Source organism: Erinaceus europaeus, chromosome 17 (genome assembly GCF_950295315.1).
Source record: "Erinaceus europaeus chromosome 17, mEriEur2.1, whole genome shotgun sequence".
Classification (NCBI taxonomy): Eukaryota; Metazoa; Chordata; class Mammalia; order Eulipotyphla; family Erinaceidae; genus Erinaceus; species Erinaceus europaeus.
The window spans coordinates 29054508-29080702 of NC_080178.1; the positions used below are offsets into that span (position 1 = coordinate 29054508).

Sequence of the window (26195 nt, forward strand, 5' to 3'; positions counted from 1 at the left end):
AGGGGGAGATAGACATCTGCAGACCTGCTTCACCACCTGTGAAGTAATTCCCCTGCAGGTGGGGAGCCGGGGGCTCGAACCGGGATTCTTACTCCAGTCCTTGCGCTTTGAGCCACATGCGCTTAACCCGCTGTGCTACCACCTGACTCCCCTATAATTATCTTTCATTACCATATTATTACCAAATACAACATGTACAGCCTAGAGCCAACTTAACCCTTTATAATGAAAAGTTACAATTAACACTTAATTATAATTTCTTCCCCAGTTAAATAAGCACACAAACCCATCTCCCTGCAATTAAGTATGATAAAGCTATTCTGGTGATAAGTGAGGTAGCAAAAGCAATGACAGAAGTATTAAAGCAGGATCACTGAACATTATAAGAAGAAAATACAATAAGGTGCCATTTATTTTATTTATTTAAAATTTTTAAATTATCTTTATTTATTAGATAGAAACAGCCAGAAATCAAGAGGGTAGAGGGAGACAGAGAGGGAGAGAGACAGAGAGACACCTGCAGCCCTGCTTCACGACACCTGAAGCTTTCTACCTGCAGGTGGGGACTAGGGGCTTGAACCCAGGTCCTTGTGTACTGTAATGTGTGCACTTAACCAGGTGCGCCAATACCTGGCCCCAAGGTGCCATTTATTATGGCAATGTAAAGTAAGCACTAATGGTAACAACAGTAACACTTTTAACTCCAAGAGGTGGGAAGCCTCATTAATATAAAAATAACACACAGGAGATGCAACAATAAATCTACTCATTATTTACACAATATAGGCACCATTTATAGGCCAATCGTCTTTAAATTATAAAATGATAGCTACAGTCTAAGTACTTAAAGATTGGAAAAGCATGCATTTCCTCTTTAAATAAATGAAAAAAAAAGATTTTACCTCATTTTTACAAATAAGATAAACATGATACTTATAATGATGGAGTGAATGATATAAACAATATAACTGTATCTTCTCTGGATCAACAGCAAACTCCTATTAAAAGAAAAAAGTTTATAGATACATTTTCCCCCTGAAAGTTCCAAAATGAAGAATACTTTCCTAAGTCTTAACAGAAATCTTTAAATAAATGACTTGTATTATTAGCATAGATAAGGTTTATGCACAAAATAAAATTCTGAATATTTAAAAACTTTCACTAAAATTTAGATATGAACAAATACTATTAAAATTTTAAAATGTACACCCCCTCTGCAGGGGGAAAACTTCACAAGTGGTGAAGCAGTGCTACAGGTGTCTGTTTCTTTCTATCTCCCCCTTCCTCTTGACTTCTGGATGTCTATTTCCTTTTTTTTAACCAGAACACTGATCAGCTCTGGCTTATGGTGGTACAGGGGATTGAACCTGGGATTTTTGGAGCCTCAGGCATGACAGTCTCCTTGCATAACCTATCTACCCCTGCCCTCAATATTAAAAAAAAAATTTTGTGGTCCGGGAAGTGGTTCAGTGGATAAAGTGTTGGACTCTCAAGCATGAGGTCCTGAGTTCAATCCCCGGCAGCACATGTACCAGAGTGATGTCTGGTTCTTTCTCTCTCTCCTCCTATCTCTCATTAGTAAATAAATAAAATATATTAAAATTTTTTCTTTTAATTATCTTTATTTATTGGATAGTGACAGCCAGAAATCAAGAGGGAAGGAGGTGATAAAAGGAGACAGAGAGACACCTGCAGACCTGCTTCACCACTTGCAAAGCTTTCCCCCAGCAGGTGGGGACCAGAGGTCCTTGCACACTGAACATGTGCACTCAACCAGGTGCACCACCACCTGGTCACCCTGACTGTCTCTATGTAGTAGTAAGAAAAATACAATTAATGATATAACTTTTTCAAACCACACACACTGCTTTTTTTGTACTGCGTTAAAATTTTTTTTTTTTAAACTAGTACGTTTTACACCAGTGGTCCAACTCAGGGTCTCATGCTTGAAAGTCCATTAGTTTATTCTCTGTGTTACTTGTGTTACTTGTGTTGCTGCAGAGTCAGGTCCTCGGCTGTATATGATCCCACTATACTTAGCCTGCTTTTTAATTCAGAGACACAATAGTACTGAAGCTTTCCTCAGGCCATGGATTCTCATGCAGTGCTAGGGTCTGACCCTGGCTCTCAAGTATGGTAAGACATGCACCCAACCTGGTAAGTTATCTTTCTGATTCTTAGAAAACTTTTTTTGAATATTTTTTATTTATTTATCATTAGAGACAGAGAGAAACTGAGAGGGGAGGGGAGATAGAGAGGGCGAGAGACAGAAAAGACACCTGCAGCTCTGCTTCACCTCTCCTGAAGCTTTCCCCCTGCAAGTGGGGACCAGGGGCTCGAACCTGTGTCCTTGCGCACTGTGATGTGAGTGCTTAACCAGGTGCGCCACCTCCTGGCCCCTCTTAGAAAACTTTTGATGTGGGATTGATATATTGTTAAAACTTTCTTAATCCAGAGCTGCTCATTATTACTTAAAAAGACCTCTTCACACACTTAGTGACACTATAGGAAAATACTTGTTTCAGCTTTTTTTTTTTCCTCCAGGGCTATCGCTGGGGCTTGAATCCACTGTTCTGGAGGCTATTTTTTCCCTTTTGTTGCCCTTTATGTTTACCATTGTTGTAGTTATTATTGCTGTTACTGTTGTTGGATAGGACAGAGAGCAATTGAGAGAGGAGGGGAAGACAGAAAGGAGGAGAGAATATAGACACCTGCAGACCTGCTTCACCGCCTGTGAAGTGACTCCCCTGCAGGTGGAGCTGGGGGCTCAAACCAGGATCCTTACGCTGGTCTTTGCGCCATGTGCACTTAACACGCTGTGCTACCTTTAGGCTCCCCTTGTTTTTTTTTTTTTTTTTTTTTTTTGCTATTGTTGTTACTGAGGCTTTACCACATCGTGCTGACTTTTTCAGATGTAAAGAGAAAGGGAGCAAGGGGGTCTGGTGGTGGCGCCCCTGGTAAAGTGCATGTCATACTAAGTGCAAGGATCTGGGTTCCAGCTCCCGGCTCCCCACCTGCAGCAGGGATAGTTCACAGGCAGTAAAGCAGGTCTGCAGGTATCTTTCTCACTCCCTGTTCCCCCCTTCTCTCAATTGCTCTCTGTCCTATCCCCCCCCCCAAAAAAAAAAAAGAAAGAAAAGAAAAAATGGCCGCCAGTAGCTAAGTACCATAGTGCTAGCTCTGAGCCCCAGTGATAACCCTGGAAGAAGGTAAAAGAGAGAGCGAGTGAGAGCATGATGAAGAGATACCCCAGTACTAAAGTTTCCTCCAATGCAATGGGATCTGGACCTGAACCTAGGCTGTATACATGGTAAAGTAGGCACACTATCCAGGTGACCTATTTTGTTAGCCCTGTTTCAAGCAGGAATTATGTTAATATTTAATATACATGATGGTCATGTAATTCTACAGTATGTATAACCAGCCAATTCACATATACTTACTTGTGTAGATTTAGTGGTTGCTTTAGAAGTCCTTAGAGTTTTCTTATTATAAGTTTTGCCATTCATTTTGATTTTAGAAATAGCAGATCCCCCACTTTTTGCTTTAGAGTCTCGAGTAATTATTGTTAGTTCAGGAAAACTTTCCAAAGCATTCTTTAAAATAAAGAAAAATAATTGACATAGTCTAAATTGATTTCATCTATTAGAATTTATTTAGAAAATACAGACAAAAAGGGTGGGAGTGGATAGCATAGTGATTATACAAAGAGACTCTCATGCCTGAGGCTCTGAAGTCCAGGTTCAATCCCCCATCCCACCATAAACCAGTACTGATCAGTGCTCTGGGAAAAAAAAATACAGACAAATATACACAGAAATCCATGTGGAGGATCCAGATGAGGTGTGGTTAAGTACTTATGTAGGATGTTCAGCACGGCCACCACTGAGATGTGGAATCTGTTTGGTCTGGGATAAACTTTTGATTTGCTTTAAGCAATAGCAAAGAACACTGAGGGGCTCCTGAATAAGGATTCTTTCCTAATCCTGTCTCCCTGGTTTCAAGGAAGTGGAAATATATGTAAATTTATTCTAAACCACCTATTTAAATCACTGTTTGCTTTTCAACAAGAGTACTCAGATCTCTTGATTGGTGGTTTTGGGGAGTGAACCTAGGACCTCTTATGTTTAGGTCCTTTATATTGCTATTATATAAAATGGTCTATAGAGTACACTGGTATCTCTCTGTATCTTCTCTCTTATTAAAATAAAATAAAATCTAAAAGACAACAATTGCCAGCCATGCATACTTTATCTTGCAAGACAGTCATTCAAATGTGGAGCAATCAAAACAGTACTAGATATACAAAAACTAAAGGAGTTTGCCATTACTGTATCTACCTTGTGAGAGTTAGTGAAAGAAACAAGGAACATTCAACTCTCAGTAAGGTGATATACAGTAAAACAGACCCAGAAACACAAGCCACAGAAATGAGATGACTTTAAAATTGAGAGGGAAGAATAGGTAGATGATGTTTAAGCAAAGAAGGTAAGACAAGAACAGTTTTTTAAAAAAATTTTCTTATATTCATTTATTTTCCTTTTTGTTGCTCTTGTTGTTTTTTATTGTTGTTGTAGTTATTGTTGTTGTCGTCATTGTTGTATAGGACAGAGAGAAATGGAGAGAGAAGGGAAAGACAGAGAAAGGAAGAGAAGAAAGACAGACACCCGCAGACCTGCTTCACTGCCTGTGAAGCGACTCCCCTGTAGGCGGGGAGCCAGGGGCTCGAACCGGATCCTTACAGTGCTTGCGCTTTGTGCCACGTGCGCTTAACCCTCTGCACTACTGCCCGACTCCCAAGAACAGTTTTTAAAAAGACTCTCTTAGGTGCATTTATATATACAATATATATATAACTTTTATATATATAAAACATATTTACATGTGTCAGTTGTTTTTTAAAGTGTCATTTATTACTTTTTAAAATATTTATTTTCCCTTTTGTTGCCCTTGCTGTTTTTTATTGTTGTAGTTATTATTGTTGTTATTGATGTTGTCATTGTTGGATAGGACAGAGAAACGGAGAGAGGAAGGGAAGACAGGAAAGGGGAAAGACAGGTACCTGCAGACTTGCTTCATCACCTGTGAAGCTACTCCCCTGCAGGTGGGGAGCCTGGGGTTCAAACCACGATCCTTATGCTGGTCTTTGCACCACGTGCCCATACCGCCCGCCCGAGTCCCCATTTATTACTTTTTAATCATTCTCAAATCTTTTTTTTTTTTTTTTTTGTCATTCTTCTCATCACACATAATACACTGAAGTTCTTTAATGTGGTGTTTGTGTTCAGGACTCTTGTTGCTTTACCTTTATATGTTGCAAATGACCTGCGTTTCTCTGAAAGACAAATACTGGGTGGTTTGGCTCATATGTACAATATAAAGAACTGACACAAATGAGATTTTTTAAAAAGAAAAAAGCAGTCAAATAGTCGCTAAGACTGAAAAATATGGTCATTATCCTTGGGGGCAGAGGGGAGGGCACAGAACTGTGGTGGTGTGGAACTACACTCCTGGAATCTTAGGATCTTGTAAACCACTATTAAATCACTGAACAACAACAACAGATAACCTAATTTTTTTTTTGTTTTGTTTAAGATAGGAAGGAACTGTTTCATTTAATAAACTAAAGTTTTTGGCATTTCCTACCAGAATGACCAATTATCAGTTACTAGCTTCATTCTCTTTCTTAGATTATGTGCTTTTATAATATGCTTGGTCCTTTCCACATAAAACATGCTCAAGCTTGGAAATTTTTGGATTAGAATTTACAACATTAAAATATTTTTGGTAGTTCTGGGGTCTTGTGCATGGGCAATTCTAATTCCATCACTGAGGGCAGGGGTGTAGGAAGCTGGATTTTTTTTCTCCCTCTTCTTTTCGTATTACCAGAGCACTGCTCAGCTCTGGTTTATGGTGGTGCAGGGGATTGAACCTGAGACTTTGGAGCCTCAGGCATGAGAGTCTCTTTGCATAACCACTATGCTATCTACCCCCGCCCAATTTTTCCCCATTCTTTCTACTTTATATAATAAAGAGAAAGGGGGAGAGATCACATTTCTGACCTACCAACTGTGGCACCTCCCTTAGTGCCATAATACTCTTGCATAGTGTAGTGTTGGGATTCTAACTTAGAGCTTCTTGAAAGGTTGGGGGCATACTCTATTCAATGAGATAATTTCTGGTTCCCATGACAACTTAAAATTAAAGATCAAAAAGTTGAATTGGGGGAGTCGGGTGGTAGAGTAGGTGGCGCAAAGCACAAGGACCAGTGTAAGGATCCTGGTTCAAGCCAGGACTACTGGGAGGGTTCACTCACTCACTGAATTTTGAACTCGATCTCAGAACCTTAGGGAAATCAATTCTCACTTGTCAGATTCAGATAACAATAGAATGTTTAAAAGCCACACAAATTACTCAGGAAGTGAAATTTTATGTCTACACACAAAAAAATCTGTACACACTGGGTGAGGGAGTGGGGGTGGGAGGGGTATAAAATAGCATAATGTTATGCAAAGAGTGACTCATGCCTGAAGTTCCAAAAATCCCAGGTTGAATCCCCTGCACGAGCTGAGTAGTGCTCTGGCAAAAAATAAAATAAAATAAAACAAAAGTCTATATACAATGTTTACAGCATAACTGCTAGGATTAGGAAGCAATCTAGTAGGTCCCTAGTAGGTAAATGGATAAATAAACTGTAGTACAACTGACAATGTTATCTTATGCAGTAGGCATCCTCCTAGGTGCATATTACCATGCGCAAGGACCAGGGTTTGAAAGCAACCCCCATTTCCCTCCTGGAGTGGGGGAGCTTCACGAGTGGTGAAGCAAGTACTGCAGGTGTCTCTCTGTTTCTCTTCCTCTCCATCTTCCCCTCCCCTTAATTTCTCTCTGCTCTCTAAAAAAATAAGTAAAGGCCACTCACTGGGGCAGCAGATTCATAATGCAGATACACAGCCCTAATGATAACCCTGGTGGAAATTAAAAAAAAAAAAGGCAGCAAGTCTTGAAAAAAGTCATAGCTGAACTTTCAAAATATGTTACTAACAACAACAAAAATCAGAAAAAGCTGGGAGTCGGGTGGTAGTGCAGAGGGTTAAGCGCAGCTGGCGCAAAGTGCAAAGACCGGTGTAAGGATCAAGCCCCGGCTCCCCACCTGCAGGGGAGTAGCTTCACAAGCGGTGAAGCAGGTCTGCAGGTGTCTCTCTTTCTCTCCCCATCTCTCTCCATTTCTCTCTGTCCTATCCAACAACAACAATAAGTACAACAACAAGGGCAACAAAAGGGAATAAATGAATAAATAATTTTTAAAAAAAGCAAGGGGCCGGGTGGTGGTGCACCTGGTTGAGCACATGTATTACAATGCGCAAGGACCCGGGTTCAAGCCCCTGGTCCCCACCTGCAGAGGGAAAGCTTCATGAGGGGTGAAGCAGGGCTGCAGGTGTCTCTCTGTCTCTCTATCAACCCCTTTCCTCTTGATTTCTGGCTGTCTTCTATGCAATAAATAAAGATAATAATAATAAAAATTTTTTTTAAATCAGAAAAAGCCTTTTATACACTGTATGATTTTATCTTTGACATTTGGAAAAAGGTAAAAAGCTATGAAAAAGTAGAGAAAAAAATCAGTGACTAATAAGAGGATGGGAGAGATGAAAAGGTAGATTACAAAGTATTTTTTAGGGCAGTAGAATACTCTGATAACAAATATATGTCCTATTTGTCCAACTCATAGCGGGTACAACATTAAGAATGAACTATAAATGATGGCATTTGGGCTGTAAGTAAATAAAGGTAGATTCACTAAAACGGTGGCAATATAATAATATCATACTTTTGAAGACTGTTGATAGTGGGAGAGGCTGTTCACATGGGCGGAATGGATATATACTTTCTATTTTAACTATGTATGCTATGTTCCTAAAACTGTTCTTACAAAAGGTCTAATAATAATAACGTCTAAAAAGCTATACAAATATAACAAGATCAATTTAATGCCAAGATAAATGAACAGATATAGCTATATCTCCTACTAACATGTATCAGTTTTCCCTCAAAGAGTAAGTGAAGCAGGCAGTAAAGGGAATTTTGATAAAATGTCTAAGAAAAGACCAGTTCTTTCTCTCTTTCTTCCTTTATGTATTTATTTACCAGAACACTGCTCAGCTCTGGCTAATGGTGGTACAGGGGATTGAACCTGGCACCTCAGAGCCCCAGGCATGAAAGTCTCTTTGCATAACCATTATGCTATCTACCCTGCCCCAGACCCGTTCTAATTATAGCTAAAATATGAGTATTTTGAAAACAATATAGGAATAGTGTAAAAGAAGATCTTTTAGAAAACATTTGGTAACTACATAGAATGATACCAATTAATAAAGATGTATGCCAATTAACAAAGATGATCTTAACCAGACTCTAAATGAATACAAATCAAATTAGTGTTGGGTAAAAAGTTTTATACTTAAGACTATGATTACCAGTGCGTCTTGCTAATAAACCAGCTGAAGGAAATACCTTGAATGACTGATCCAAATGAAGATTCAAAAGAAGTCTCTTTCGATTATCATTCAGCATGCTATCTATTTTTTTCATATGAGGCAAAAGTAGCTCATCTAAAACAAGATAAAATTTGATGTAACAGGGTAAACTATCAACACAAATTTGTTAAAGTCCAGCTTTTCCTCAAAACATTAATGTTAGGCAATAAATGGACTTAAAATTCTAATTTTAATACAATAGATATGAAACTTTCTACACAAACTTGAAACATAGATCTTCTGTAACAAGTGGGAAGGAAGCAGTTAGATATTACAATAGGATCAAAAGTTATTATTTTAAATCCTGTTGTTGTCACTGGAATTGACTGACTGCAAGTCGATAGTTAAAATGCCTAATTTCCACACTCAATTTATCATATGAATAGTGTTAAAAGGTGAAATATTATGATATTAATTCACTATTTTGCAACAAAGAAAAACCAGGTGAATATCACTGGGGAAAGACAGAAACAGGCTGGGAATATGAACTGATTTGCCAACACCTGTATCCAGCAGAGAAGCAATTATAGAAGCCAGTTCTTCCACCTTCTGCACCTCATAAAGAATTTTAGTCCATAGTCCCAGAGGGATAAATGTTAGGGAAAGATGACCAGAGGGCTCTGAACTACAATTCTATCAGGACCCAGAGAGAGAAGAGAAGGGCAGGGGGGAAGGAAGGACTCTCAGAAGTAGTAGGGTGACTTAGAAAGGAAGAGAAGGCAGGATCGGGGGGGGGGGGGCATATATATATATAGTTATAGAAATGATAGTCAACTCTGTGATGTTGGGTGAACTAACGTAGTTTCCAATGGAGGGAATGGGGACACAGAAAGGTGTGGAATTATACCCCTGATATCTTCTAATTTTGCAAATCAATATTAAATCACTTAAAAAAAAGAAAGGGGGAGAAATCAGGTAAAGAAAATCTATAGAATTCTAATGTTTTGCTGGAGAGATATCTTACTGGGTAGGGTCTCTGCTTTGCCATTTGCGCAACCCAAGTTCCAGCCCTGACAGCTAGAGTATCATGGAACAGGGAAAAGCTCTGGTATCATGTTCGTTCTCTCTCTCTCTTTCTCTCTTACTCCCTATCTAAATGAAAAAGTCAGTCCTGGAGAAGTGAAACAATAAGGCCCTTCCTCTGCAAAAAGCGAAAGCAGAGGAGGCTCAACTGCGGTGGTGTCTCTTTCTCTGTACCTGAATAAGCACCCCAGAGTGGTGAAACTGCACATGTGCAAGCTTCCAACTCTACGAAAAACAAAAGTGCCAACAACATAAGGGAGGAATCAAAATAGTTATTTTAGCAAAGGGGTGAGTGTAGGGACCAGGAGATAGCTCACATAATAGAGTACATACCTCACCATGAGCAAGTTCCTGAGTTTGAGCCCCAGCACCACATTGGAACATCATGAACAGTATTGGGGTAGTTCCATGCATAGTGAAGTAGTGCACTTAAGACTCCCTCTCTCTCTCTCTCTCTCTCTCCTTCTCTCTCTCTCTCTCTCTGAGAATAGAAAAATCGGTATTTGTACACATGCAAGGTCCTGAATTCATACTCTGGCCCCAGCATACATGTGATATGACAAAGATTTGTACCCAAAACTTTCTGCCTTTTTGACCCCTCTAAATGTTAAACTCTTTCAAATGAAGTACTTTCAAAGTATGAATTAATTACTTTTGGTGCTGTATTAAATTTTTTCAGGTTACTAGATTTTTAAAAAATATTATTTATTTATTTATTATTGGGTAGAGACAGAGAAATTGAGAGGGAAGGAGGAGATAAGGAGGAGATAAGGAGGAGATACACACCTGCAGCTCTGCTTCACCATTCGTGAAGCTTTCCTCCTGCAGGTGGGGGCTGGGGGCTTGAACCTGGGTCTGTAATGTGTGCGCTTAACCAGCTGTGCCACAATCTGGCCCCAGATTACTTCTTTTTTATTTTATTTTATTTAATTTTCTTTTTTTCCCAGATTACTTCTTAATTTGCCAGCATAACATATTTTATAATACTAATTATTTTAATGACCTTTCTGCAAATGTACATATAATCTTAATAATCTGAATCATGGGAGTTGGGCTGTAGCACAGTGGGTTAAGCGCAGGTGGCGCAAAGCACAAGGACCGACATAAAGATCCCGGTTTGAACCCCGGCTCCCCACCTGCAGGGGAGTCGCTTCACAGGCGGTGAAGCAGGTCTGCAGGTGTGTATCTTTCTCTCCTCCTCTCTGTCTTCCCCTCCTCTCTTCATTTCTCTCTGTCCTATCCAACAACGACAACAACAATAAAACAACAAGGGCAACAAAAGGGAATAAATAAATTAAATAAATATTTTTTAAAAATCTGAATCATTTCATAACTAAAGATGAATATATATGGAATACTGTACAAGTACAGTGAAGTATGAAAGACTTACATCCTTAGTGAAGAATACTTTATTTTTTGAATTTATGTGACATAAACTATACAAAGTCACTGGCACATACTAGTTCTTTCTTTTCTAAGTATTGACGACTATCTGACTCTGGGTATATCATATATATATATATAAAATTTAGAAATTACTACTTAGGAGACTGTACCATTGCTCTTCTCCAGGGCTTGCATTGTGTCAGGATCCAAAGCAATGCTAACAAGCAATTCCATGTAGCTCTTAAAGGTCTCTTTCATTGCTCTTGTATTCAAAAAACGAGTGACAAAGGGAGCTGGAGGATCAAATTCTGAAAGGCAGAAAAATGAGTTAACTGGTGCCAGGTTGTAGATAAATCTTGACATTCACATTTCTCTCACTTTGCTTTAAAAAAAAAAAAAACACCTTTGCAGCCAGTGGTAGAGTATAAGTTTCACATATATGAAGCCATGTGTATGATCCCAGTCACCAAACAAACAAATGAAACACAACAATCCCACTCTGTTGAGAGATTCTCAAAGATCCTTTGAGTGTCACAATCACTGGAGAACTTTCTAAAGAATTTCAGAATAAAAAAAGATCATAAACAAAACTTAAGTCTATAAACAATGAGTACCACCAGCATATACATCTACATAATAGTGTCAGGACTACTTTCTTTTTTAAAAGGCAACAAAAACGGCCATTAACTATTACTGACACCTAGTGGTAACTCAAGTTACCAATGAAAGAAAAATGTATTTTGATTGTAACTTGAGGAAGCTGTATAACGGCAAATTCAAAACTCTAGCAGGCATTCTAAAGAAAAGGTAGGGATCCTACTGCAAAAAGTATGGGTAATGCCCTCCATACATGCTGAAAACATTAAGTTTATAAATTCAAGTGTGTATACTTCTAAATAACCATTCCAAAGTAGCTGTTTAAAAGAATACATTTATAGACTTCTACACTGAAAATTTATGATTTCATTTCTTTTTTTAAAAATTATCTTTACTTGGGAGTCGGGCTGTAGCGCAGCAGGTTAAAGCGCAGGTGGCGCAAAGCACAAGGACTGGCATAAAGTTCCCGGTTCGAACCCCGGCTCCCCACCTGCAGGGGAGTAGCTTCACAGGCGGTGAAACAGGTCTGCAGGTGTCTATCTTTCTCTCCTTCTCTCTGTCTTCCCCTCCTCTCTCCATTTCTCTCTGTCCTATACAACAACAACGACAACAACAACAATAACTACAACAATAAAACAGCAAGGGCAACAAAAGGGAATACATAAATAAAATAAATATTAAAAAAATTATCTTTACTTATTGGACAGAAACAGCCAGAAATCGAGAGGGTAGGAGGAGATAGAGAGACCGAGAAACACCTGCAGCACTGCTTCACTTGTGAAGCTTTTGCCCTGCAGGTGGGGGGACTGGGATGAGTTGATTTCTATGCAAATAATCTCTAAGATCAGCTACCAACCAAAGAAAAAAATCAATCTCAATAGTACTTCAATATCCACTCATTATTCAAATTTTCAAGACTAGGGTCTCCAAATGTGTCTTATTTCCTCCAAGCTTTCAGCCATGACATAGCCTCAGACTTTTCAATTTATAAAGTAGATTTCTTTTTTTTTAAGAGATAAGCAGAGCGTGTGAAAGAAACTGCAGCACCAAAGCTTCCTGTAGTGCAATGCAGGCTTGGCTCAAATGTGGGTCACACTAAAATGCATTGTCTAAGTGAGCTTTTTCATCAGCCCCTTAAATTAATTAATTATTATTATTTTAATTTTACCTTATTTATTTATTTTATTTTTTGGCTCCAGGGTTATCACTGGAGCTCCATGCCTACACTACGAATCCACTGCTTCTGGAGGCCATTTTTTCCATTTTGTTTCCCATTGTTGTTGTTATTGCTGAATAGGTCAGAGAGAAATCAAGGGAGGAGGGGAAGAGAAAGATAGATACCCAGCAGACCTACTTCACTGCTTGTGAAGCGACCCCCGACCTCCTACCCCCTGCAGGTGGGGAGCTGGGGGCTTGAACTGAATCCTCACACTGATCCTTGCACTTTGTACCATGTGCTCTTAACCCACTGTGCTACTGCCCAACCCCAATTTATTTATTTACTTTAAAGAAGTCTAATAAGGACTTAAGAAGGTATTTTGATTCCCTGAATGACTGTCAGAATCACAAGTGCCCTCCGTTTATGCAGATAATCTAATGTTATTAAGGTATTCATTTCATGGAAAACTCACCCTCATCCTCACTACTGCTAGAATGGATTTCAGGTGATGAGTCAGACTGAGATGATGAAAATTCTTCTTTCCATTTCTTCCGCTTCTTTGGTGGCGGTTCAGCCTTCACTTTTGGCTGTTTAACTTTGGGTTTTATGGAAGGGGCTTTAGTGGTTGTAGGTTTTGGTGGTGGAGGATCAGAAGTTTTATTGCTACTACTTGGCTTTGATGAAACAGGCCTGCAATGTTACAAATCTTGTCAAATTAAAATATATCAGACCAAATAAAATTCCTGTCTCACACAATGGTCCCCCAAATTCTCTTAGAATACACTTTTTAACTATTACCATTATATATTAAGGGATTACTAATTCAATGCTTATTTCTCTTTTCATGCCTCCCCCCCTTAACCAAATCACTGCTCTTGCTTATGGTGGTGCGGGGAATTGAACCTGGGACTTTGAAGCCTCAGGAATGATAGTCTCTTTGCATAACTATTATGCTCTCTCCCCCGCTTACTTTCCTTCTTTTATGAACTTATTTTCCAAAGCATAAGGCTACACTTGAGAAAGGAATGACCCCTAGTAGACATATCTAGCTCCGATGTTCAGAACGTCTCACAGCTACAGGTGGCGCCAGGCTTTAATGTAGAAGCCCAATTGCTTTTATTCTAATGTCTCTCATGAAGATCTGCAGTATGCAAGTCCTAGAGATCTGAGTGGATAAAATTCTACCACAATAGTAAAATCTGCTATTTCTAATAAGTTTGAACTCTTAATGAATCCAGACCTCTTTACTACTCAGTTAAGACCATTTTGGATTAAACTACCTTTTCTATACAGATGGCCAGGTCAGTTATCTTCTAAGACTTATGCACTAGATAACCCAGATCAAGTTAACTTATGATAATTCTACTGTGACCTTGTCTACAAATGTAGAGGGCTCTGATTTTCTCCTCAAGTTTTATTTCATATAAATTTGACATTTCATTACTATTTGCATCTGAAAGAAAAAGAATTTCAGAAATACCCAGTTTATAACACAAAACACTGTAATATTTACGCTCTGACTTGAAACTCCCTTCCCGTCCCACATTACACTAAGGTCACACCGAAAGGATTTAAGGAAAGAGAAGGAGATCCATCCCAGTACGGTTTTACAGGGCTTATCTCATTACTTTCAAAGAAACAATTTATTACATCAGGTACTGTATATAACAACAAAAGAAAGTCTTTTTAATTGGTGTCACTACTTGTGTGAGATACAGTCAGTGGTTAGCATACTAGTAATCACAATTACAGTTACACAATTACAAACAAAGAAAACAATTACCTGATAGGCTGTGAAGGCTTACTTCTCGGCTTTTTGGAACATACTCTAACATACTCCTTTTTGTTTGAGTTTTCAATGAACTTCACATATATCCTTTTGTATTTATTCTTTGCATCTCCAAAATATCCAAGGTACTGAGGAAAGAAATATTTGGAATTAAGTAATTTTATATTCTGCATATGAGATACTACTTTTTGTCTGACTAGCTGAAAAATCCTTCGAGGACTTATTTTGTTTAAAGATTTATTTATTACATATGAGAGAGTTTCATGTGGGAGAGAGAGAAAGACAGAGACAGAGAGAGAAAACTCAGATCATCAGTTCTCTATTACATGCAGGGCCAGAAATTGAACCAGGAAATTCAGGCATGTTGTCTGATGCTCTACCAGTTGAGTTATATATATATATATATATATATATATATATATATATATATATATATATATAAAAATTAGGTGGAGATAGCATAATGGCTATGTAAAAATATTTTCACACCTGAGGCTCCAAAGTCCCAGGTTCAATCCTCAGTACCACCATAACCCAGAGCTGAGCAGTGCTCTGGGGAAAAAAAAAAAAAATATATATATATATATATATATATATATATATATGCTCTTTCTTCACTGTCATTGGTCATGTCCATCAGGAACAACATAATGGACTCCTCTGTGGGCCCCTACAGGACCTTGCCCTCAATGTGGATCAACAATGTGGTAGGAGCTGCATCATTCTCGGAACGGAGGTTGGGCTAACACATTCTACCACTCGAGGAAGACAGGTCCTGAAATTAGTGCAGCCTGGACTGTTCCTAGTCATGACCACAGAACTGTGAGCTCAGACCTACAGGGATTCAGGTTACACAGGTTCCTGAGATGAATATGGGCCCCAGATCAAATCGAAGGAGTTGACAGTTTAACAATATTTATATACTTTTCTCATATCTGAGAGTTAATCTCTGCCCTGATCCAGCTTTGTAGTCCCATTTCCAACTCTGACAATATATCTCCAGACAACACCTTTGGTCCACCTCTATGTTAGCTGTCAGGCTCAGGCAAACACTAGTAAAGTCATGAGCCCCTGGACTATACCTAAAATAGACCTACTAGCATTTTCCAAAATGGAGACCCCAAATCTCATCGGCTATATCCTTGCCTTTAGGTTCCTGATTATTTAACAATTTGTTCTGCTTTAAATCTTTATGCTTTTTCAGCCACCAAGTTGCAGATGCTACCACTACGTCCACCTGACTTCCCTGGGCAGAGTACCTCACCAATGTGTCCTGGAGCCCTCCTTCCCCAGAGCTCTGCCTCACAAGGGAAAGAGAGAGACAGGCTGGGAGTATGGATTGACCTGCCAATGCCCAGGTTCAGTGGAGAAGGAATTACAGAAGCCAGATCTTCCACCTTCTGTAGCCCACAATGATGCTGGGACCATGCTCCCAGAGGGGTAAAGAATAGGAAAGCTTTCAAGGGTGGGAGGCAGGGGGGTGGGATATGGCATAAGGAGTTTTGGTGGTGGAAAGTGTATGGAAATGTACCTCTCTTATCCCATAGTCTTGTCAATATTTCCATTTTATAAATAATTAAAAAAAAAAAAGAGGGCAGGGAGGTAGCATAATGGTTATGCAAAGAGATTCTTATGCCTGAGTCTCCAAAGTCCCAGGTTCAATCCCCTGCACCACCATAAGCCAGAGCTGAGCAGTGCTATAGTAAAATAAAAATAAACCTTTCTTGGCTAACTCTCAAATGCCTACTTAACAATGTTACTGGGTATAAAATAAGTTCCATGGATGGAGGAAACAGCATAATGGTTATGCAAAGAGTCTCTCATGCCTGAGGTTCGTATGTCCCAGGTGCAACCCTCCACACCACCTAAGCCAGAGCTTAGTAGTGCTCTGGTAAATATAAACAAATACATACATACAAACATATATATATGTCCTGTCAGTTTTGTGATAAATCAAGAAGGATTAATATTAAAGGACTTTGAGTCCATCTAAACTCTTTGCAGGTAACAATAATTCTTTTCCTTTAAGAATAAACTGGGGGCCCGGTGGTAGCACAGCAGGTTAAGGGCACATGGCACTAAGTGCAAGGACCAGAATAAGGATGCCGGTTCCAGCCCCTGGCTCCCCACCTGCGGGGGGGTGGGGGGGTGGGGGGTATCTCTTCACAGGCAGTGAAGCAGGTCTCCAGGTGTCTTTCTTTCTTTCTTTCTTTCTTTCTTTTTTATAATTTATTTCTTTATTGGGGAATTAATGTTTTACATTCAACAGTAAACACAATAGTTTGTACATGCATAACATTCCCCAGATTCCCATTTAACAATACAACCCCCACTATGTCATTCATCATCTTTCATGGACCTGTATTCTCCCCACCCACCCACCCACCCCAGAGTCTTTTACTTTGGTGTAATACTCCAATTCCATTTCAGGTTCGACTTGTGTTTTCTTTTCTAATCTTGTTTTTCAACTTCGGCCTGAGAGTGAGATCATCCCATATTCATCCTTCTGTTTCTGACTTATTTCACTCAACATGATTTTTTCAAGGTCCATCCAAGATCGGCTGAAAACGTCCAGGTGTCTATCTTTCTATCCCCCTCCTCTCCATGCTATCCAACAACAATGACATCAATAACAACAACAACAACAACAATGATAAAACAACCAGAGCAACAAAAGGGAAAAAACAGCCCCTAAGAGTAGTGGATTCGTAGCGCAAGCACTGAGTCCCAGCAATAACCCTGGAGGCAAAAAAAAAAAAAGAATAAACTGAACATGTGGCTAGGCTACAGTGCACTGGGTGACATACATCACTGTTCAAAGAACCAGGTTCAAGCCCCTGGTCCTCACAGGGAGGAAACTTCATAGGTGGTGAAACAGTGCTTGCAGTCTCTCTCTCTCTCCCCCCCCCTTCTCTCCGTCTCCCCTTTCCCTTGTAATTTCTCTATCCAAAATAAATATTTAAAAGATCTATATACGGAGTTGGGCAGTAGCACAGTGGATTAAGCGCAAGGACTGGTGTAAGGATCCTGGTATGAGCCCCAGCTGCAGGGGAGTCGCTTCACAAGCGGTGAAGCAGGTCTGCAGGTGTCTGTCTTTCTCTTCCCCTATTGTTTCCATCTCTCTCCATTTCTCTGTCCTATCCAATAACGACGATATCAATAACAGCAACAATAATTACAACAAGGGCAACAAAAGGGAATAAATAAATAAATAGATAGATAGATAGATAGATAGGGAGTTGGGAGGTAGCACAATGGGTTAAGAACAGGTGGCGCAAAGCACAAAGACCGGCATAAGGATCCCGGTTCCAGCCTCCAGCTCCCCACCTGTAGGGAAGTCACTTTGCAAGCCAGGCCTGCAGGTGTCTTTCTCTTCCCCTCTCTGTCTCCCCCTCCTCTCTCCATTTCTCTCTGTGCTATCCAACAACGGCGGCATCAACAACAATAATAACTATAATAATAAAACAAAAAGGGCAACAAAAGGGAATATTTTTAAAAATTATATAAAAACGATTAAGTTAAACGACAGTATGACATAAATTAATTGGTATGTATTTACACAATAGTTTTTTTTCTTAAGTCGGAGGAGTATGAGTACTGCATATTCTATGATTTAAAATTTATGCTACTTTGTATCAGAAATGTGCAATATTAAAATACATCAAACTGAAAGCATTTTAACTTTCCCAGAATTACTGTAAAAAAAAATTGTTTTGCCCAGCACATAACCCATGTTTGAGTCTCTGTTACTATGTGAATAAGTTGGCCTGAATTGTGAAGCCTTGACAATGACCAAAAAGAAATAAAAGGAAGGCAAATGTAAACAAACATTTTACTTACACTATTTGTAGCAGCAAATTCTCTTTGCCCATCTCGAATTTCAGGAACAAACTTTTGTAATAAAGCTTTTTGTACTTTCCAAATAGCTGGGGGTTCTTTTCCTATTTTCAAGGCTTCCTGTAATTAGGAAGATTGATTACATTTATACAAATGTTAGAGAATTTAGAGCAAGCTCAACCTTTTATCTCTTACCTAATTGAACTACTACAGCAATTCTTATAAGCTTGCTAGTCAGTCTCTATTAAAATTTTTTTTTAAAGTTTATTTATTATTGGATAAAGACAGAGAGAAATTGAGAGGGGAGGGAAGTAGAGAGAGAGAGACACCTGCAGCTCTACTTCACCACTTGTGACGTTTTCCCCCTGCAGGTGGGGAGGAGGGGCTTGAACCTTGCAAACTGTAGTGTATGCACTTAACCAGGTGTGCCACTGCCTGGCTCCCTCCATTTAAATTCTTCAAGAACTATAGAGCACACCACTATAAATAATATCCCATTAGTCTGTATGTAGCTACTAGAATTTCTGTAATTTTATAAAAGTATGCTCCCATTAAAAAAAAAAAAAGTCAGAAACAAATGTTAAAACATTAATAGTAGGAGCCAGGCAGTGGCGCAGCAGGATAAGCGCACATGGAGTAAAGTGCAAGGACTGGCATAAGGATCCCGGTTCGAACCCCGGCTCCCCACCTGCAGGGAAGTCGCTTCACAAGTGGTGAAGCAGGTCTGCAGGTGTCTATCTTTCTCTCTCCCTCTATGTCTTCCTCATCTCTCTCCATTTCTCTCTGTCCTATCCAACAATAACAGCAAGAACAACAATAATGATAACAACAATGACGATAAACAAGGGCAACAAAAGGGGAAAAATTTTAAAAATATTAATAGTAGTTAATTATGAATGGAAAGAAAATCAGTGATTTGAACGATATTTTCTTTCTCTTTCTTTTTTCCTTTTGTCTCCAGGGTTATCACTGGGGTTTAGCACTATGAATCCACTGCTCCTGGTGGCTGTTTTTCCCATTTTTGTTGCCCTTGTTGTGGCTGTTATTGTTGTTATAGTTGTTGTTGTTGGATAGACAGAGAGAAATCAAGAGAGGAGGGGAAGACAGAGAGGGGGAAAGACTGCTTCACCACCTGTGAAGCAACCCCCCTGCAGGTAGAGAGCTGGGGGCTCAAACTGGGATCCTTACGCTGGTCCTTGCGCTTTGTGTCATGTGTGCTTAACCCACCGTGCTACTGCCCAGTTCCCTGAACATTATTTTCTTCGTTGTACTGTAAGATACCACTCGCCATTCTTATTAAATTATCAAAAGAAAATAAGCAAAAAACTAGAAATAGATTTTTAAATATAGCTAATTTTTTCTTGTATGAAATCAAGAACAACTCTACTTTTTTATTATAGTTAACTTATTACTTACACCTAAATGTAACATGTTGGTCAAAAATGGATAAAATTTAGATAAAGGGAGAGTCGGGTGGTAGCACAGCGGGTTAAGCGCACGTGGCACAAAGCGTTAATGGACCGGCCTAAGGATCCTGGTTCGAGCCCCCAGCTCCCCACCTGCAAGGGAGTCACTTCACAGGCGGTGAAGCAGGTCTGCAGGTGTCTATCTTTCTCTCTCCCTCTCTCCATTTCTCTCTGTTCTAACAACTAGAACATCAATAACAACAACAATAACTACAACAATAAAACAAGGGCAACATAAGAGAATAAATAAATAAAATAGATAAGTATAAAATTATTTTAATTGTCAAAATATCTGACTTTGGGCTAGGGAGATAGCATAATGATTATGCAAAAGCACTGTCGTGCCCGAGGCTCTGAAGTCCCAGGTCCAATCACCAGCACCATTATAATAAGCTAGAGCTGAGCGGTGTTTTGGTAAAATAAATAAATAAAATCAACATATCTGACATTTGCTAGTTTAACATACACGACAACTTTGGACAACTTAAAATTACTACACTGCAATTCAAGTTACGTGCATAGTATTGCTAACACTGTGAAGACTATCACAGAGTACACTCCACCTAACTAAGACATTTACACCTAAGAACATTCACATCACCTTAAAAGTCTCTATGTCTTCTATCTTTACCACAAATTCATCCCGTTCTCTATATTGGCCTTCTCCTCCACTTTCTATGTTCTCCTCATCTGTAAAACCTTCTATGGCAACATTGTCTTGTCCTTTTGCAAACTGTTCTGAAGGAAGACCATCAAGTTCAGTGGGCTTTGGGGGTTCTGCAGAGTTTATGTTTTCCAGGATATTTGCCACAGATGAAGTAGAGTGGAGAGGTTCTTGTTTAGCTGCTCCCACAGTGGTGGAGGAAGTAGTAACATTACCAGTAGTACTGGCAGTTGTGGTAGTGGTTGTCACCTGTAAGGCTTCTGAAGCAAGAGCAAGCAAATGCAAATCAATAATATAAATAATTATTTTATTTGTTTTGAGTAAAATCTGTAGTTTAAAAGATGACAGGACTGTTTCTGTAACCAAATGGTTTGAAATGATGAAAACCACAGTAAGAAGTTAAAGAATAGTTATTAATTTCCATGAAATCAAAGTAGTGAGAATTACATCTGGATAATTGAACTGACAGCTTCCAGTGACTTAAATTCACCCCTATGTTTACTCTGCTAGTACAAAAATATTTTAAAAAGGAGAGAGACTAGACTAAGTCTAAAAAGAGAAGGACGAATACTGGCTGATTTCACTTATAGGTGGAATTTAAGAAACAAGAATTTGGGGGAGGAGGGTAGATAGCATGCATAATGGTTATGCAAAGAGAGTCATATGCCTGAGGCTCCAAAGTCTTAGGTTTAATCCCCTGCACCACCATAATCTAGAAACGAGCAGTGCTCTGGTTAAAAAAAATAAAGAAAAAAGGGAGTTGGGCAGTAGAGTAGCGGGTTAAGCACATGTGGCACAAAGCACAAGGACTGGCATAAGGATCCAGGTTCGAGCCACTGGCTCCCCACCTGCAGGGGAAGCAGGTCCGCAGGTGTCTATCTTTCTCTCCCCCCTCTGTCTTCCCCTTCTCTCTCCATTTCTCTCTGTCCTATCCAACAACAATGACATCAATAACAACAATAACAACAACAACAACAACAAAGACAACAAGGGCAACAAAAGGGGGAAAAAAGAATAGAAAGGGAAAACACAAAGTAAAACTTGGATTGGGCTTGATGTATTGTACCAAAGCAAAGGACTCTGGGGAATGAGGGCAGGGAAGTGTGGTGGTAGTGTTTGGTGTCCTGGTGCATGATGGTGGAAAAGGGCCTAACTTGAGGACAAGAGTGGACACCTATCATGGGGAGATGAGAAATTGTACCCATGTGTCAACTGTACTGTAAACCATTAAACCCCAATAAAATGATAAAAAGAGACAAAAAAAAGTAGTGCAAGATAAGAATATGAGGAATTTCTAGGGAAAAAACTGATTAAAAATGGGAAAGGGAAATATGGGATGATCTCACTCTCAGGCAGATGTTGAAAAACAAGATCAGAAAAGAAAACACAAGTAGAACCTGAAATGGAATTAGCGTATTGCACCAAAATAAAAGATTCTGGGGTGGGTGGGTAGGGAGAATACAGATCCAAGAAGGATGACAGAGGACCTAGTGGGGGTTGTATTGTTATATGGAAAACTGGGAAATGTTATGCATGTACAAACTATTGTATTTACTACTGAATGTAAAACATTAATTCCCCAATAAGGAAATTTAAAAAAAAAATGGGAAAGGGAGGGAGTCGGGCGGTAGCACAGTGGGTTAAGTGCAGGTGGTACAAAGTGCAAGGACCAGCGTAAGGATCCCGGTTTGAGCTCCCAGATCCCCACCTGCAGGTGAGTCATTTCACAAGCGGTGAAGCAGGTCTGCAGGTGTCTGTCTTTCTCTCCTCCTCTCTCTGTCTTCCCCTCCTCTCTCCATTTCTCTCTGTCCTATCCAACAACAACAACAACAATAATAACTACAACAATAAAACAACAAGGGCAACAAAAGGGAATAAATATTTTTTAAAAATGGGAAAGGAAAATACTTTGAAGTCACTAGAAGCTTCAGAAAAAACAATTATAATGCAATAATAGGAGAAAGCATATGCTAACAAATAACTTCGGTGTAAACTATTGAAAAGAACTCAAGAAAAAGAACTGTTAAGATCAGTGAAATAAGTGATGAAAGGCAACTGTAGGTGGTTTTGCTCATAGGTGGAACACAGATAATATTAACCAAGCTGTATCTCAGACTTTGTGAGAACTATGTTGGCTATAAGAGAGGCAAGAACTTTTATGCTGGGTGCTGTAATCTTAAAAACCATTATTAAATCACTAATAAAATAATATTAAAAGAAACAGGACATCTGAACAAAGACGAAAAAGAAATTAAAACTTAGTCCACAAAAGTAAACACAGGTCGGGGCCAAGATGTTGGAGGACATGGTTAAGTACACACACTGCAGTGCGCAAGGACCCAGGTTCGAGCCCCTGGTCAAAACCTAAAACCTGAAAGGGAAAAGCTTCACGAGTGGTAAGGTAGGGCTGCAGGTGTCTTGTCTCTCTTGCTCTCTATCTCCCTGCCCCCCTCTCAATTTTTATCTGTCTCTATCCAGTAATAATGTAAAAAATTTTAAATTAAAAAATACATAAAAAAGATAAACACAAGTCCAAATAGGTTTATGGGTAGATTCTACCATGAGTTAAATAACAATTAATACCAGTCCATTATCAACTTTGAAAACACATCCTAATTCATTCTGAGGCCAGTTTTATTTCAATAACTAAACCAGGAAAAAAGGAGAGAGAGAGACTTCCAGAGGTATGGCTATGGAGTAGCAGCTGCATGTCACTCCCTATCAACTAAAGCTATGAAAAATCACCTGAAAATTCAATAAAATACAACTGAGATTTTTTTTAAATTGCCTTCAGGGTTATCACTGGGGCTCAGTACCTGCACTATGAATCCACTATTCCTGGTGACCATTTTTTTCCATTTTGTGGTTGTTAGCACCGCGAGAAATTGAGAGAGGAGGAGAAGATAGGTGGGGAGCAGAGGGCTCAAACAGGGATCCTTGTGCTGGTACCTGTGCTTCACGCTATGTACAAAACCTGGTGCGCCAAGCCCAGACCCCCAACTTTGAATTCTTTAGAAACAAACTAAGCCACAGGTTGCAGCAGACATGTGAAGTCAGTGGATAGAAAAGGGGGTGGGAGGACTTGAAGGAGAGATTCTCTGGACTTGAGAAGCTGTGCTCAGTGACAACTGGTACTATTTTGGGAGTTGCACAGCAGAGCACATTGCTGGTGGCAGGAAAGTAAGTCTGGTGCTTAGCCTGTGAGTTCAAGGGCAATAGGATATTGAACTTTCCCATAGGGACTCACCGGTGTTTAAGGGAAAAAAGTCTGGCTGAGATCTAAAGCCCTGTGGTTGGCTCAGGCTCCCAAAGCTGGCTACAAAAATAAATCCTGGTCAGTTTCCATATGCATGGTAAGAGATTAGCAGCTGTAGCACCTTGCTCCTCCACTAGTTAAAGTAACAGCAACAATTACCAGAAAACTCACCGATTTGCAACTCTGAATTATTTTTTTCCCTCCAAGGTTATCCCTGGGCCTCTGTGCCTACACTATGAATCCACTGCTCCTGGAGGACATTTTTTTCCATTTTGTTGCCCTTGTCGTTGGATAAGACAGAGGGGGAACCCGGGGCTCAAACTGGGACCCTTACGCCCGTCCCTGTGCTTTGTGCACTTAACCCGCTGCGTTACTGTGAATTTTAAAGTAGCTCACTTACACACAAGTGGGTATAGGCATGTGTGTTTAGTGGATGGAAAGAGTGACAAATAAACTCTCAGGATTCAAGAAGTGCTGCTTTGTGGCAGCTGGTGCCACTTGGTAGTTACGCAGCAGAACACATGGTCAGTGGAAGGAAGAGGGGAAGTTTATGGGGCTTTAACCTATAACTCAGAGGCATCAGGAAATTGAACTATCTACAAGGATCGCCATGATTTAAGGCAAAAACCTGACCCAAAAACCTGTGTGGGCTATTCAGGCCCTGGTACGTGGCTAGGAAATTTTGCTTGTTCTTTGAGTACTCAGGAAAAAGCAATTCTCCCATGCTGTTACCTCCCAGAGGCTTGAAATTCAGCGGGGAGAACTTATATTAACATTAGACACTAAACTGGTCTCATGAAAGTGATAAGACTCTCCCTTTTCCCACCACAATATAAAAGCAAGGAAATCCAACACCATAGCTGCAGTGCCTCCTACTGGCACAATACTGGAAGCCACAGCAATGTAGAAGGTGAGAAATGGCCACCTGTCATACCAAATAATACAACTAGAAAGACACAGGTCTGGAAAAAATGACAGAAAAGTTTAGAAACATCATTATGAAATCAGTTCAAGAAACTAAACTTAAAAGACACAAATTAAAAAAACTCAGGAATCATTTTACCAAAGAATTACAAAACATAGGAAAAAAAGAAAAAGAAAGGAAGAAAGAAAGAAAGAAAGAAAGAAAGAAAGAAAGAAAGAAAGAAAGAAACCTCCAAACAGAGCTGCAGGGTGTGCAGGACAGTTGAATGCAGTTCAGGCTCACGTAGCAGCCAAGGAAGTGTATATTACATGCTAGAAGGCATAATCACCACACTATGAATTTAAAATTGTTGGAGAGAAAAAGGTTTAGGAAAAAATGAAGCACTTCTCTGCGTGATAGACTCCATCAGAAAGACGAATGTGGGGAGTCGGGCTGTAGCGTAGCAGGTTAAGTGCAGGTGGCGCAAAGCGCAAGGACCGGTGTAAGGATCCCGGTTCAAGCCCCCAGCTCCCCACCTGCAGGGGAGTCGCATCACAAGCGGTGAAGCAGGTCTGCAGGTGTGTCTATCTTTCTCTTCCCCTCTCTGTCTTCCCCTCCTCTCTCCATTTCTCTCTGTCCTATCCAACAACAATGACATCAATGGTGACTACAACAATAAAACAAGGGCAACAAAAGGGAATAAATAAATAATAAAAAAAAAATTTTTTAAAAAAAGAAAAGAATGTGAGCAATACTGGAATCTCTGAGGAAGAAGAGAGGGAGAAAAGAGCACAGAACATATTCAAAGAAATCACAGCAGAAAAATTGTCACACCTGGGCAATGTTAAACATCAAAAACAGGAAACTGGAGGAACAAAAACTACAGACCACTATCCTTTGTGACCACACACACACACACACACACAAATATCTTTCTTCAAAAGACTACAAGCAAGTCCACCAATATGTGAAAAGAATCATACATGGTTACCAAGTGTACTCTCTGCTAGGAATGCATGGTTAGTTTAACATCTGAAAATCATTGAATCAACATACTAATATATAAAAAGAACAAGATTACAGGGTCATCTTAAAAAAAAAATACAGGGTCATCTTAACAGAAGCAGAAAAACCACTTGGCAAAAATATCACAAATTTAAACACACTCATGATAATAAAGCGCAAAGACCAGTGTATGGATCCTGGTTTGAGCCCCCAGCTCCCCAACTGCAGGGGGGTTGCTTCACAAGCAGTGAAGCAGGTTTGCAGGTGTTTTTCTCTCCCCTTCTGTCTTCCCCTCCTCTCCTGATTTCTCTCTGTCCTATCTAACAACAACAGCAATGACAACAGTAACAATAAATACAACAACAAGAGCAACACAATGGGAAATAAAATGGCCTCCTGGAGTAGTGATTCATAATGCTGGCACTGAGCCCCAGGGATAACCCTGGAGGCAAAAATAAATAAATAAAATAAAATAAGCACATGTGGCACAAAACTTAAGGATCCCTATTTGAGCCCCCGGCAACCCCACCTGCAGTGGAGTCGCTTCACAGGTGGTGAAGCAGGTCTGCAGGTGT

General features: G+C 39.7%; 1 protein-coding gene across 1 annotated transcript in view; it reads right to left on the minus strand.

Annotated features, from left to right (window-relative positions):
• Positions 1 to 26195, minus strand: part of QSER1 (glutamine and serine rich 1) — a 72498-nt gene that overhangs the window by 4180 nt on the left and 42123 nt on the right. Inside the window, exons 5-12 of the mRNA XM_016191290.2 lie at positions 20393 to 20715; positions 18329 to 18445; positions 14483 to 14616; positions 13172 to 13389; positions 11114 to 11251; positions 8512 to 8609; positions 3444 to 3596; positions 903 to 998 (exon numbers count right to left, since the gene is read on the minus strand). Coding sequence (XP_016046776.2) covers positions 903 to 998; positions 3444 to 3596; positions 8512 to 8609; positions 11114 to 11251; positions 13172 to 13389; positions 14483 to 14616; positions 18329 to 18445; positions 20393 to 20715 — 1277 coding nt within the window. The remainder of the gene's footprint in view (positions 1 to 902; positions 999 to 3443; positions 3597 to 8511; positions 8610 to 11113; positions 11252 to 13171; positions 13390 to 14482; positions 14617 to 18328; positions 18446 to 20392; positions 20716 to 26195) is intronic.